The following is a 13,458-nucleotide window of genomic DNA, read 5'->3' as shown; positions in this document are numbered from 1 at the left end:
TACTACTGTATGACTATGGACAAGTACGTCAAACAACCCCACTTTAAAACATTCAAACTATCCCTCTAACTCTCTTAAAACTTCATTCAGGCCTAATCTCCTCTGTAAGATGTAATCAAACATATTTTTGGAAGCTTGGTTTTCACAGACGTTACAGAGAGCACAGTATTGCTGGAGTTGCACTCGTACTCAAGTGATGTGTGTGTGTGTGCGTGTGTGCTGTGCACAGGTTTGGATGCTGACTTGCTGGCTGTCATCACAGCGTTCTCCCGGCACCCCTCCCTCAAACACCTGATGCTGGGGAAGAACTTCAACATCAAGAGCAGGTACGGACCACGCGGGGGAACCAGCGGGTACAGATGGTTGCGAAGACGATCCTGATGATGAATGCTTTTTTTTGTTCTCTTCTCGCCGCCTCCTCAGGGTGCTGGATGAAACTCTGCAGAAACTGGTTCATTTGGTGCAAGAAGAAGAGTGTGTGAGTTGGAGTATTATGTAACATATTGTACACAAATCCTCAGCGGCGTTCCGCGCAGATGCACACACACACGCACGCATGCGCGCACGCATGCCTCGCAGATTTGTCGCTGCACGCACAAACACACACTTGTCACCGTTTAAATTCTCGTGTCCTCATTCATTTGCATTTAAGCATAATCTCCCACCTGTCACGCACACACACACACACAAGGTGCTAGCATGCACACGAGTCACGTTGTGTGTGGGCCCTGTTTGGTCTCTGTGTGTTGGCGAAGGCTCCCGGGGCTCCCTCTGCTCTCTGCTCTGCAAATCCAGCATGACAAGTTGCTTACTCAATTATTTACCACTGTTGATGGTGATAGCTCACAATGATGCTCTCTAACGCTCAGTGCTGTCGGACGGGTGTGTGCAAGCACACTAACAGAGGGACAGATGGGGGGGCAAAGTTTAAAGGAAGTGCAACAAGTTTGTCAGAGATTGGTCTGTTGGTTAACTCGCCCAGTGAGGGGTGACAACACAGACAGACGTCAGAATCGTGTGTGTGTGTGTGTGTGTTTTGTGTGTGTGTGTGCCTCCGCACAGATTTGATTGAGGGCTCCGTGCTAACACTTCACAGAAGGCTGCGAACATCAAAAGTTAGAAAATGGGAATAAACTGAGTTTAGCAAAAAAGAAACTGGGGGCAGAGGGAAAGAGCTAGCTGGCTCTGTCCGAGGGAAACACAGTCCACCAACCTGCATCTCTAAAGCTCATTAAATAACCTTTATGTTTTGTTTGTTGAAGACGTACAAAGCCAGTTCCTGATTGTTTCAGGTCTTCATCCTCCAGCTTCATATTTAGCGTACAGACTTGAGAGTGCAATTGTGTCTAACTCCTGCTTAGTAAACTTTTAAATGTCAAACTATTGTTTTAAACGTATCGTGGACTACTATTCCTGTTTACATAAGAACTTAACATAATAAGAACTTAACATAATGTGTTATGGGGAACTTGTGAAAAAGAATTGGTGATTAGAGTTTAATTCCACTGAAAGAATTGTTGCTTTAAACCAATTTGAACACGTGCAGTGATATTTCCGTGTGCTCAAAAGTTGTAATGTATTCTCCGCTGCATTCACCACTTGTAGATGAAGTCCTAATGCAAAAAGTGAACTGCTCACAGAGTTCTGTACACATTTCTAGGCACGTACAAAAACAGTTAATGATTCAACTACGGAGGGTTTAAATTTTTGAAAATCTGATTTTCATCCAGGTTCTTTCATTATTGATTTGCGCTAATCAATAATACAGAAACGTGGATAAAAAAAAACTTTTAATAACACCATTTCCAGATATTTTTGGGGAGAAATGCAACCTCACATTTATTTCCCCTTTTTTAAAAGTTTTCCATCTTGTGTCTTCCTGCCTCCTCCAGGCCCTGCAGTCCCTCTCCCTGGCTGACTCGAGGCTTCGCCAGCGGGGCACAGTTGTGGTCAATGCCTTGGGCTCTAACGCCTGCCTGCGGAAGGTGGACCTGAGCGGCAACCTCCTGGAGGACTCCGGGGCCAAGATGCTCAGCAAAGCCCTGCAGATCAATACAACGCTCAGGTGTGCGTTTGATACATTTTTACTGTCAGCAAAGGAGGGATTTCCTTGCAGATGAAAGCTTGGAAAAAAAAACACAAAAGAGTTGTTAGAGGACAGATGAAGAGTAGGGCCGGAGAGAAAATGAATATGATGGGTATGGTTTGAGGAGAGGATATGCTGAGGTTGCTAAGAGGCACAACAGTGAGTTCAGTGCATTGCTTCAAAGACCAATGGGCGAACTGGGGGAGTAAAACCATGTAGGAGATAAGCAGGTGAGTCAGAGGGATAGAGATGAGAATCGGTGCAGAGATGGGAAAGGGCCTTTAGGCAGATAATGTATTGCACCAGAAAAGAAAAGACTGAGTGAAGACGTGTGTGTGTGTGTGTGTGTGTGTGTGTGTGTGTGTGTGTGTGTGTGTGTGTGTGTGTGTGTGTGTGTGTGTGTGTGTGTGTGTTTGTGTGTGTGTTTTGGAGGTGGAGGAAAGTAAGGAACATATGGGCGGAGAAAGTGAGAGGAAAAGGAGCACAGGAATGAGACAAGGGTGGGGGTGGGGGAGAGGGAGAGAGAGAGTCAGATGGAAGTATTCGGATGGGGGGAAATGGTTGGATATGGACTAGAGATGGAGAAAAGTTACCAAAGGGACGGGAGAGGGAGACCACCTAAGGAGTGGGATTTGGGTTGAGCTGATTGAATTTCTAGGGCAGAGCGAGTCGAGGGAAGGAGAGTATGTAGGAGGAGGATAGATGAGAAGAGAGAGGGGCCTAGAATGACTGATATATTAGAAAGAGTTAGACAGTGTGGAGTGTAGGTGGAGAGTCTGCACTGTGAAGTAGCAGAAGCTCATTAGTTGTGAGGCAGTTGTTCGTGCATTCTTAATGTCGCGATACGGACTCGTTCTAGGCATGTAGCAAAAAGGTGTGTGTGTGTGTGTGTGTGTGTGTGTGTGTGTGTGTGTTTGTGATTGTGATTGTGTGTGTGTTTTATGGAGCATCAGAAAGTGACTCATCTGCTTTTCCTCCTCCTCCTTCTCCTCCTCCTCCTCCCTGTGTCTTGTCTCCACCCTACTTCCCGCTGGTTTGATCCCACTCAGGAGTGTGATGTGGGATCGCAACAACACCACGGCGACAGGCTTCCAAGATGTGGCGAGAGCGCTGGAGCAGTAAGACGAACACGACACAAAGCAAAAAATTAAAGAAAAAAAGAAAGAAAAAAACGTTTGAAGACACATTAAAAGGATCTCTCTCTCACTCACACACACACACACACACACACACACACACACACACACACACACACACACACACACACACACACACAGGCAGATAACCGTCTCTGTACAATGTTTACTATTACACAGCGTTTCATCAGTTCTTTGACGTGCATGCCAGTCAAACTGTCATGTTTTCTCAGAGTCGGTGTGGGTGTGTGTGTTCATGTGTGTGCTGTACAAGGGTGTGTGGGTGTATTTGGGAATTAGAGTTATAAGGGCCCTGGGTGTTTCCCGTTTGTTCTTGTTAACATCACACTTCCTTCTGTTTGTTATCACATGGGTAATATAATCTTTTCTTCCCTCTTTCTCTTCTTTCATTTCTTCGCTTGATAGCAACTTTACTCTTCAGTACATGCCCCTCCCCCTCGGTGATGTCACTCAGGCATACCGCAGCGCGCCAGAGAAGACGGACCAAGCCCTGACCAAGGTGAGAGGAGCTTGTGACGTGTAAATCTACTGCATCATGTTCTGGAAATCCTAAAGACTGTGAGGATGATGACTCATGGTCTTTGATGAATGACTGTAACTTGTTTGTGCATTCGAAGTGAAGATTTAATGCGAACGTTTTAATAGATTATTATGTTGCTGCTGTGGAAACCCTTCACGGGATGTGTGCCATAAATAAGTTTGCATGAAAAGACAATTACTTTTCACAGACCTCTGAGCATTTGTGGTTGCAATATCTAACCAGTATCATTATGTGTGTAGTGATCCACTAAAGACCTCTTATAATGGCTCAGTTTAGGCAAGGATTTCAGGGTTTTTAAAGAATGTGAAGGAGATGCTCTAAGTTAAGAGAGGTTGATTAAAATTTAACATATTCCCATGGGGGAAAATTATTGTGAATAGCACAGATGTCATGCCCTATTAGTGTAGATATACCTTTGAAGGAAGACCAATCAATGTGATGCACTAAGAACTAAAACGATTAATGAATTGGCAAGCATCTTGATAATTAATCAATCATCTATGTTATTTTTCGAGCAAATATGCCAATCGATCAATCTTTTCAAATGGGAGTATTTGCTGCTTTTCTTTGTTTAACGTGGCTTTGGATTTAGGACTGTTGGATAGACCAAAAAATATGAAGAAGATGGAAACCTGAGGCTTTTAGATATTGATATGGGCATTTTTCACGATTTTCTGACCATGCGATAAATCCAGAAAATTATCAGCAAATTAATCTTTAATTCAAATAACTTTGTTGCATCCCTAATTTGACACCAGGATGCTGCAAGTGTTTGCCTAAAGGGCGTTGATTCAGTCAGGTTAATTTATGCTGATTTAGTTCTCACAGCTGCATGCTGGACGACGGTCCTCTTTATTAGTTTGCCATTCTCTTGTTCATGTGACCCTGGAGAACATCTGCACCACACAGATGTGCTCTGAATGTCGATGTCCTCCCGTGTCCACGGTCACATTTTTTTATTTTCTGTATCGATCCCCTTTGCACCCCCGTCTGTTCATGCATTTGTCCATGTGCTGTGTCATCAGAGATGCGCTTTTCATATAGCCAATCAAAGTGCTTAATTTAAATCCATATTTATAGAAAGCGATAACTTCCTGTCATTTGCATGACGATGACATTTACTGACAGCCAGACAGCTGCCGCCGACAAAGACACAGAGGAGGAAAATAGGCCGTCTGCAGACATTAGCCTGGATACGATTTCTTAACTTGCACCATGTACATGTTTAAAATTCATAAATTAATATTCATTAGGGGAACGTGTACTCGCTGGCAATTGAGATACTGAATGGTGTAGTTATTTTTGTCAGTACCACTGCTAACTAAATGCTCTTTGCCGCTTGGCTTGTATGCCGGAGTTAACAGAGCAGGTCGGTTGTCATCGCACGTCAGACTCCCGTTTCTCCCACGGCTCAGCTGTCAGTCACTCGCACACAACATCTCGCCTCCCCAGAAGCTCGGAGGCTAAAGGAGCATTTGAGATACACTTCCAGAAACATAAAAAAGAAAAGAAAAAAATGCAGTGTATTTTTTACTTCAGTCTACCATGTTTTGACATGTTGTTTCAAGCGTTAGAAATGGATCTGCTGTGGAAGTAGCCTTATAGATGACTTTCTGGTTCTTATCCGAAGTGATGCGTATAAAGTGTATAAAGCTGTTATTTAGGTTGGGGCTTCTTGTTTGTCTGCACATTGTTTGCTAAGCTCTTGAGTCCATCTTTCCTTACATAAGATGATTAAGCAGGGAACACTTCCTCCTGCTGAGTCAAGACAATAAATCAAAGGCATCCCTTTTTTTATCAGAACTCTCCTCAGTCTCCTTATTTCCATGCAAATGGGCTCGTCTCCCGTCTCCTGCACACCGTGCTTGGTAAACACCTGTCATCTCCACCACTCCTATTTATTTTTGTTTGTTTTCCGTGTGTGTGTGTGTGACAGATCCAGCGTGCCCTGCTTAGGAACAACCAGACTCAGCGGTTCTCTCAGAAACAGGCTCTCAGGCTGCACCAGGGCCTCGTCACCAGCACTGCCGAACAAGTTCGTGTCTGTATTTCGTGCAATTCTGGTGTGTATTTTCATGGGCCACGCTTACATCGTTTTGATTTCCGTCTTGTGTGTGCGTGTGCAGGTGATGGAGCGTCTGTGCGTGCGGGTGCAGCAGCAGGTGTGTGTCCTGAAAGGCAGCGAGGAAGGGGAGGAGGTCCAGACGGCCAGGCAAATCCTCAAAGAAGCCCGGGACTCCAAAGCTGTGAGTAGACTAACGCTTTATTTCTCTTGTGTGTGTGACATCTAAACTGTAATGACCCGTATAATATCCAAGCAATGTGAGATACAGAAATTTAGGAAGTATGTATTTTGTCTTTTTTCTTTTCTTTACATATTTTAACCACTGGTGGAAAATAACAAAACTACCTTTCTTCTCATACTGTATTTAAAGGGAACATAATAGTTGTATATGAGCAATGGATCACATTGTGAACCCTCAGATATTTATCACCTGACTTTGCCATTCCTGTCAGCTCTACGGATCGTTATGACATTTCCTTTTGGCATATTGTTTTGGTTTTACAGCCCATAAATGTAGTGTTTTTCTGTTTCTATTCTCACGAGTCTCACTGGTGTTGTTTTCAGCAATAAAGCTAATAAACCCACTGGATGCTCACCGTCAGATGGCAGACAGACAATGTAGGCAACTAGCTGGAGGACATATTGGAGCATTTAGCAGCTAAAGAGCCAGATAATTCTCTGAGGTTTGTGGGGACCTAAAACTAAGCTAAAAGGAGAGCTAATATTGGGCTTATGTTCAGTACATGTGCTGTATTTGAGTGTTTCCTTTTGAAGCTACTTTAAAATTCACTACATTTTAGTGGGAAATATTGTAGATCTCACCCCATTACATATACCTTATAGCTACAGTGACCAGTTGTTTATCAGAGTAAGATTTTGCACTTTATAAAGGATTAATAAGCCGTAACTAATGACTTTATTAATGGTTAATTAGTTATTCAAAAATAATTTATATGAGAATATTAATAGTATAGTAATAGTAATAGTAATTAGTATCGTTATAAGCAATCAGAATAACTTTTAGGTTACCAGGTTGTGTCAAATCTGGCTCAGACAGTCAGAACTGTTTAACATTTCTCTCTTTCTAACGGGAGCTACAGCGCCACCCTGTTTGTTTCATATTCACTTGGATTAAGCTCCTTGGATGCTTTCTCATTTATCAAATGAACCTTTCACCTGTGATAGTCCTACACCGTCCAGCACTTGAGAAGTGGAGAACCTTCCTCCTGTCAACGCCACTTAGACTAATGACTGTCACTCACACCTCAAAGGAGCCTCCCTGGTGGAGCAGTTATTTAGAGCTGTTTCTCCCTGTAATGAAGCCGAGCTGGAGCTAGACGGGCTTAAATGAAGATAACCAAATGTAGGTAAAGGAGTTCCCTGCACCTTCTAAATCATAATTAGGGTCACAGGCATCTCACTTTCTAATGAGCCAACATCAAAAGTCTCGAGAGATTTTCCACAACCAGGCAACCCAAAATGTGTTAATGGCTTTTACATCAAAATAATTTATGAATAAAAATAAACAATGTTTTAAGTTAACAAAACTTTTGATCAGCTCCTAATCTATGATGATTTTGTTATTGATCAATCCAACCACCTAAATATAGTATAGTCAAAGCAAGCTCTATCTGTACCTGTTACTATCTAAATACTACTCAATAATTAATAATCCAACCACATGATGCATAGAATGATATAACTTTCAGAAGCGGGACATTCTGCTTAATGAGGAACATTCCTGTTGATACTCAATCGTCCCTCCTCTGGCGCTAACCTCTTCTCGTGTGTGTGTGTGTGTGTGTGTGTGTGTGTGTGTGTGTGTGTGTGCGCCATCAGCTGTATCCCTCCCTGTGTGAGTTGGCCCATGTGTTGTCAGTGGACGGCCCCGTCAAGCAGCGACTGGACACTCTGGCTGGAGAACTGGCCAAGGCTGCCGACAAAGAGCTGCAGGTATGTCGGGGGTGGATCTGTGGCCGTAATCGCAGACACCAGCCAGTTCCTGATGCACCCGTATTATAAACAGTGGTGGAGCTCTGGACTAGTTGCATTTAAATTGCCCATTAAGTGTGTGTGTGTGTGTGTGTGTGTGTGTGTGTGTGTGCTGACTTAAAAAATGTAGCATTTAAATTCACAGGAACAGTTTTAATATTTCTGTTAGTTGCGTTCTGTTCCCATAAGCAGCACAGTCGAATGATTTAAAAAAAAAAATATAGCACACCCCAAGGAAGAATCTTGTATCTTCTCTATTGAATTTCAACTTACTTGAGAATAATGAACATGTTCTGTTTGTGCTTTTTTTCACATTTTTGCGCAGAAGGCTGTATTTTTTTAATTGTCCAGATCCATATGCAATAATTCCATTCATGTACAAACGTCCAACTTGGGTGCGGACTGGCGAAGTTGAATGGCAACTGAATTGTTAGCAGTTGATACACGGATGAATGGATTGCTGCAATGCACATAAATAAAAGATGCCGACAAGTCAGAGCAAAGGAGCTGGATGAAAATCTAAGCGAGCAGATGAAGAAACACCGTGCATGAATAATGAAATGCTTTGGAACCAGAGAGTCATGACTGTGTAGATATTGAGAATGTATTAGGAATGTGTGTGACGCATGTCTTGGTTCAACCGGGGCCAGGTGGTGGTGGACTCGATGGTGTCCCTGTGCCGCGAGCTGTGTCCAATGTCCTGCTCAGCCGCCGAGCGACTCAGCACGCCTCTCTCGTCCATCTCCGAGCAAGTATCGATCCCTCGCTCCGCCATCCGCAACGCCCTCATGGAGCGAGCGGCGGAGGATATCAACAGAGCCCTGGAGTAAGCAGGAGAGCCAGTGGAAACGGTTCAATGTCGAGCCGACCTTTTCATTTTTCATTCCATCCTCTGTTTTCCTTTCACTCTCCTCTTTTTCAGGGAGGTGAAGTTGTCTGTGGTCTCCTATCTGACTAACTCCATCGTGGATCAGATTCTACAAGAGCTGTACAACACCCATAAAACCCTGGTACTGGTAATAGCCCTTTCTGCATGACTTCTTTGTAGAAACGTAGAACAAAAATGTTGAACCTTTCCTTTGAGCGGTTCAACATACATCTGTACTTCATAGTTTTCAGTCTCGTGACTCCAACTTCTTTTCATCCGTCGGATTGTTTCCACATTCTGAGAGGATCTATCACTGTTTCCTGTCACTGTTTTCCAAGTGAACAACTCATTTATAAATGATGATCCATGAGTAACTTACCGCCACTTTGACAAAATCCTTCTCTGGTCTGTGTTTGTGTACGACATTCATTCCGTATCTTTGCATAGTAAGATGAGTCATGGATTAATCCGAACACATTGCATTTTTAAAAGCGTAAGCCAAAAAAAAGAAAACGCAATATTGATACAAATGTTGCCAACTAAATACAACTTTTGCCTCCAGCTGCATGAGTGTAGTGCAGAGATTTAAGTGAGTGCTGTAGCGTAATGCCTGCAGAATACACTGAAAAGTCAAAGTCAACACTCGAGAAATTTATAACGTTTAAGATTCACTTTGGTTGAGTTAAGAATCACCAGTAGTGCAATTTGACGTGTAGAGCAGAAGCTCGTTATTGGATGCCTCTGGTATGAAAGACCTTCTGTAAAATGGAGCATCCATTGAAATCTGATGTCTTGAATGCTTGTGTGTTTTTTTAGCATCTTTAATCGAAGTAGGCACTGTTTTTATCAGCTGCTGTGTGTCATTACCATACCAGGATGAAGGGTGGTAAGTATAGAGCAGCTTTTCTCAGTGAAAATTGTACTCGGAGACAACAAGACAAGTCGATTTGTGTCCGTTAAGGACATGATTGGACCCCTGTGGGTTCTCCTCTCCATAAAATTGAATTGTTTAAAATGAAGCCGGTGGAAAAGGAGGCAAAAAAAAAGACTTTTGGCAATAACACTGCGGCCCCGCTCTGTTTTGCATTCCATTCACTCCCTTATGCCGGCTATCTCATTTTCTTTTTCTCTGTTTTGCTGCAGTGCGAGTTTGTCCTTCCTCACTTTGCTTTGATAATCAAGAAATTGCTTTTTATTCATTTTCTTCACGGGCTGCACAAAACTATAGCAAAGTATCCTCCGTTTTGATAGGGAGCTTCTTGTGTACGGCGCATGTCCTCTGAGATTGTGTCGAAGGATATTGTTCCGGGTGTCATCGTGGCGTGTTTGTGTGTGCGTGCTCGTGTGCGTGTGTGTGTGTGTGTGTGTGTGTGTGTGTGTGTGTGTGTGTGTGTGTTTCTCGATGTGCGTGTGTTGCATCAGCTGAGGCAGGTGTCTCAGGCGAAGCGCTGGGATGATGCCGGGACGGGGAGACGCACCATCAGACAGTCCCGAATAATGGAGTCTCTGGATTTTCCTGATGAGGACTTTGGTGGCATCCTGGGAATTGTAAGTGTCTGAGGACGTGCTGGTAATATGTGTCAATAGTGAATTCCTTTTTAATCCACGGGTACACGTGTATATGATTTTTGAGCATCACCTAACAATTGTTGGACAACAATCAGCTTAAGTAATGTTTTATGCAAAAGTGGAAGCGATTCACTAGTTTCAGCTTCTGCATTGTACGTTGCTACTTTCTTACTGTAGCAAATCCTATGAATTGAATAGAGAATGATAGATGTTTGTACATTTATTGTACAAAAAGCTAAAAAGGGGATTAAAAGAAGTTGTATTTCTATTGTAGGAGTTCAGTTATGGAACAACGCTAAAATGGATGTAAGAACTGTCAACTCATTTTTGGTTTTTAAAAGGATTATTTATAAAACAATTTTTGAGGGTTACAAGTGTGAATGAAATGTATGTATATGGAAGATGTATGTGTGTAAATATATATTACACAAGTTGATTATGTAGGTTCAATGCAAAGTGCACTATTATTCTCACGTTAGCTTCAAAGTGTGGACCGTGTGCAACAATTCCACAAGCTTCACGGACTGCTTTTTGTGAGGGTTGAAAGGAGAACCATTATCCAACACGGCATATCATACTCACATTTACAAACCACTCTGACTTGAAATGGATGAAGTCACAGTGATTGATCAAAATGGGGCTCAATATGAATTACGCTCATGGACGGAGGGAGAAGAAATACCGAGTCATTAATGGAGAGGTTTTCTAACTGCTTCAGCGCCACTCAACCAAAAGAGCTGCAAATGTTTCTTTAGCGAAGCTCAACTGACCACTTCCCCTTAATTTTAAGCCGACACGTGCTTTGATCCGCGTGTCGCAGCAGTCGGAGAAATCATCTTTAAAGAGTATGTATGTATGTATTTATTTTATTTGTTCTTTATTTCAAATTAATTATCTGATTTAATTGATAATAATAATTTAGGATAGGAATATATATATAAGCATTTTTTGCTTCTACCTATACCTTTTCAGTCTTTCTGTTTGTATATTATATAGAATATTGTATTGTATTGTAATGATTGACTGACTGAATAAAACACAGAAACAAAACAAAAAATAGCAATGGATTTTGGGGCTGTTGAAGGGCGACGGTGAGCAATTTGAAAATGTACACCAGGATGTTCGACTGCATCAGGTTGCAAGCCAGCACGCTTTTCTGGCTATTTTGACCCACAATCCTCTGCAGTGCTAATAAATGAGCAAGAGGGAAGTTCAAGGTGCAACGTGACGACAGAGTAGGATATCCCAATTGGATGCGTACCGCATGCCACAGTACGTACTTTGTAAGGGCAGCAGCAGCAGTGTGTACTAAAAGTAAAAATAATGTGATTTGGAACACAGCTCACATTTCCCATAGTCCCCGTAGCTTCCCACTGCAGAGAAGATGCTGATTTCCTCCTTCTTCACACCTCGTATCTCCTCTTTCCTTTACTGAAGAGGATAAAGATGTTCGACTTTTTCAGGAACAACAGTCCTGCGAAGCAACCAAACCGATTCCCTCTGAGATTAAGTCACAGCTTTTTTATTTGGTTTTGTTTGTTCAGGACAGTTATGGTTCAAAGTATACTGGGGGTGATGGTAATGTATTAATTTCGGAATACAACATGTAACCCCCCCTTATTCTCTTTGCTTGCTTTGTGCGTTGTCATCACGTCTGTGTTAACGTATCTAGATGTAGAGTTTGAAATAAAGTCCCTGCTCATTAAGCATCTATCTCCTTTGACAAAAGGACACGATGGCCATAAAGAAGAGGAGCTCCCGAACTAGAAGGATCCGTCCCGTCTCCACCAGACAGAGTGAGTTTTCTGTGCCTCGACTGGCTGCTAATCTTCCTCAGGCGCTCACATAGCATAAAGTATTTACAATAAAAATGGGCTCAGGGTCAAGTGTCTCTCTATTTGAAATAAAAGTAGTTTATTTCTTCAGCCACACAAGTGGTCCTTTAACATTTTCTCACCCGTGCTAATGCTTATGCTAATAGTGACTGTGTGATTAGCCAGTTTATTTAATCTTGCATGTGATGTCTTCATATTGAAGGATTAACCCTTCTTTAGCCTCCGGGCCAAACTTAACATTTTTGCCCCACTAGTAGTAATGGTCTAAGAATAATTGCCTCTTCATTTCATCCATTTTCTGTCTCACAGGGCCACTAGACTAAAGGCTGTAGACAGACAACTATAAAAACTCCTTATGCTGTATATTAATATGCAATACACTGTAGGACAGAATGTGACCTGAACACCATGTCTTGTTTTTTCTTGCTGTAGGTCTAGGGGACGAGCCCAGTCCCTCTCCTACCCCCTCAGCCCCCCCGCACTCTGACCTTCTTACCCACTCGGCATCGTGGGAGTGTCTGTCCACCCTCCCAACCAACGGCTCGCCCTTGCGTCACGTGACCCATGTCAGGCCTCGCCCGCCGCGGAGGCACAAAGCAGGCCACCCTCCCCTGGAATCTGTAAGTTGATGGCGTATTCCATGCCGGTGACCTTCGACTTTATTCTGAGCTTCGTTTGGCAGGAAGCACCTTTTCCTCCAGTTTCTTGTTACGTAAAACTGTAGATCTAGCTTTTTTATTTTATTTAAATGGCATCTGGATCTTTTTATGGCACCTGGAAGGTAAAAGAGTCTTTACTATGCCAGAGGCACCACCGTATGTGTTTAACTGCCCCATTTTTGGATTTCACGCTGCACCGCATGAGGTTCAGTCCATGTGTTTCTCGCAAAAGAGCTTCAGAGGCGTGCTGAGGTGAGGAAGTAAACCCGAGATGTTTTGTTGTCAAGACTTTCTTTTCATCTCTTGACTTCATTGCGTGAACTGTTGTTATTTATCTTGTTTTCCGTGCCAGTGGCAATTTCCAAAAATAAGTTCCTTTTAAAGTAGGGAGCTGTCGCATGTGTCTCTGTGACTCAATTGTTAATCACGCGCAGCCATCTCCCTGGGGCCGCACGGCAGCCTCTAACTTAGCGACGTGTTTGTTTTCAGACTTTGTAAAGAAGCTTATTCTAAAATCGGCACAAACTCAGTTAGGGCGGCCTGATGAGGAGTCGTTTTACAAACAGACTTCAGTTGGCAGTGGCTTTGGCTCTGCCAGCCAGACATTTGAAAAGACGATACTTTTAGGACAGCCTTTCAGGTTTTTTTGTCGACATGGCAGATTGATCATTGTTACTCTGATATTG

The 13,458-nt window shown here is 42.8% G+C and overlaps 1 protein-coding gene across 1 annotated transcript in view; it reads left to right on the top strand.

The window, feature by feature from the left end:
- Positions 1-13,458, top strand: part of carmil3 (capping protein regulator and myosin 1 linker 3) — a 76,627-nt gene that overhangs the window by 50,908 nt on the left and 12,261 nt on the right. The window contains exons 19-31 of the mRNA XM_079220264.1: positions 230-326; positions 424-478; positions 1,893-2,065; positions 3,136-3,204; positions 3,649-3,742; positions 5,721-5,819; positions 5,911-6,030; positions 7,689-7,802; positions 8,492-8,667; positions 8,764-8,857; positions 10,132-10,257; positions 12,008-12,074; positions 12,546-12,733. Of these exons, the coding sequence (XP_079076390.1) occupies positions 230-326; positions 424-478; positions 1,893-2,065; positions 3,136-3,204; positions 3,649-3,742; positions 5,721-5,819; positions 5,911-6,030; positions 7,689-7,802; positions 8,492-8,667; positions 8,764-8,857; positions 10,132-10,257; positions 12,008-12,074; positions 12,546-12,733 (1,472 nt within the window). The remainder of the gene's footprint in view (positions 1-229; positions 327-423; positions 479-1,892; positions 2,066-3,135; positions 3,205-3,648; positions 3,743-5,720; positions 5,820-5,910; positions 6,031-7,688; positions 7,803-8,491; positions 8,668-8,763; positions 8,858-10,131; positions 10,258-12,007; positions 12,075-12,545; positions 12,734-13,458) is intronic.

Source organism: Taurulus bubalis (assembly GCF_910589615.1).
Source record: "Taurulus bubalis genome assembly, chromosome: 1".
NCBI classification, from domain to species: Eukaryota; Metazoa; Chordata; class Actinopteri; order Perciformes; family Cottidae; genus Taurulus; species Taurulus bubalis.
This window is presented reverse-complemented; position numbering and strand designations above follow the sequence as displayed.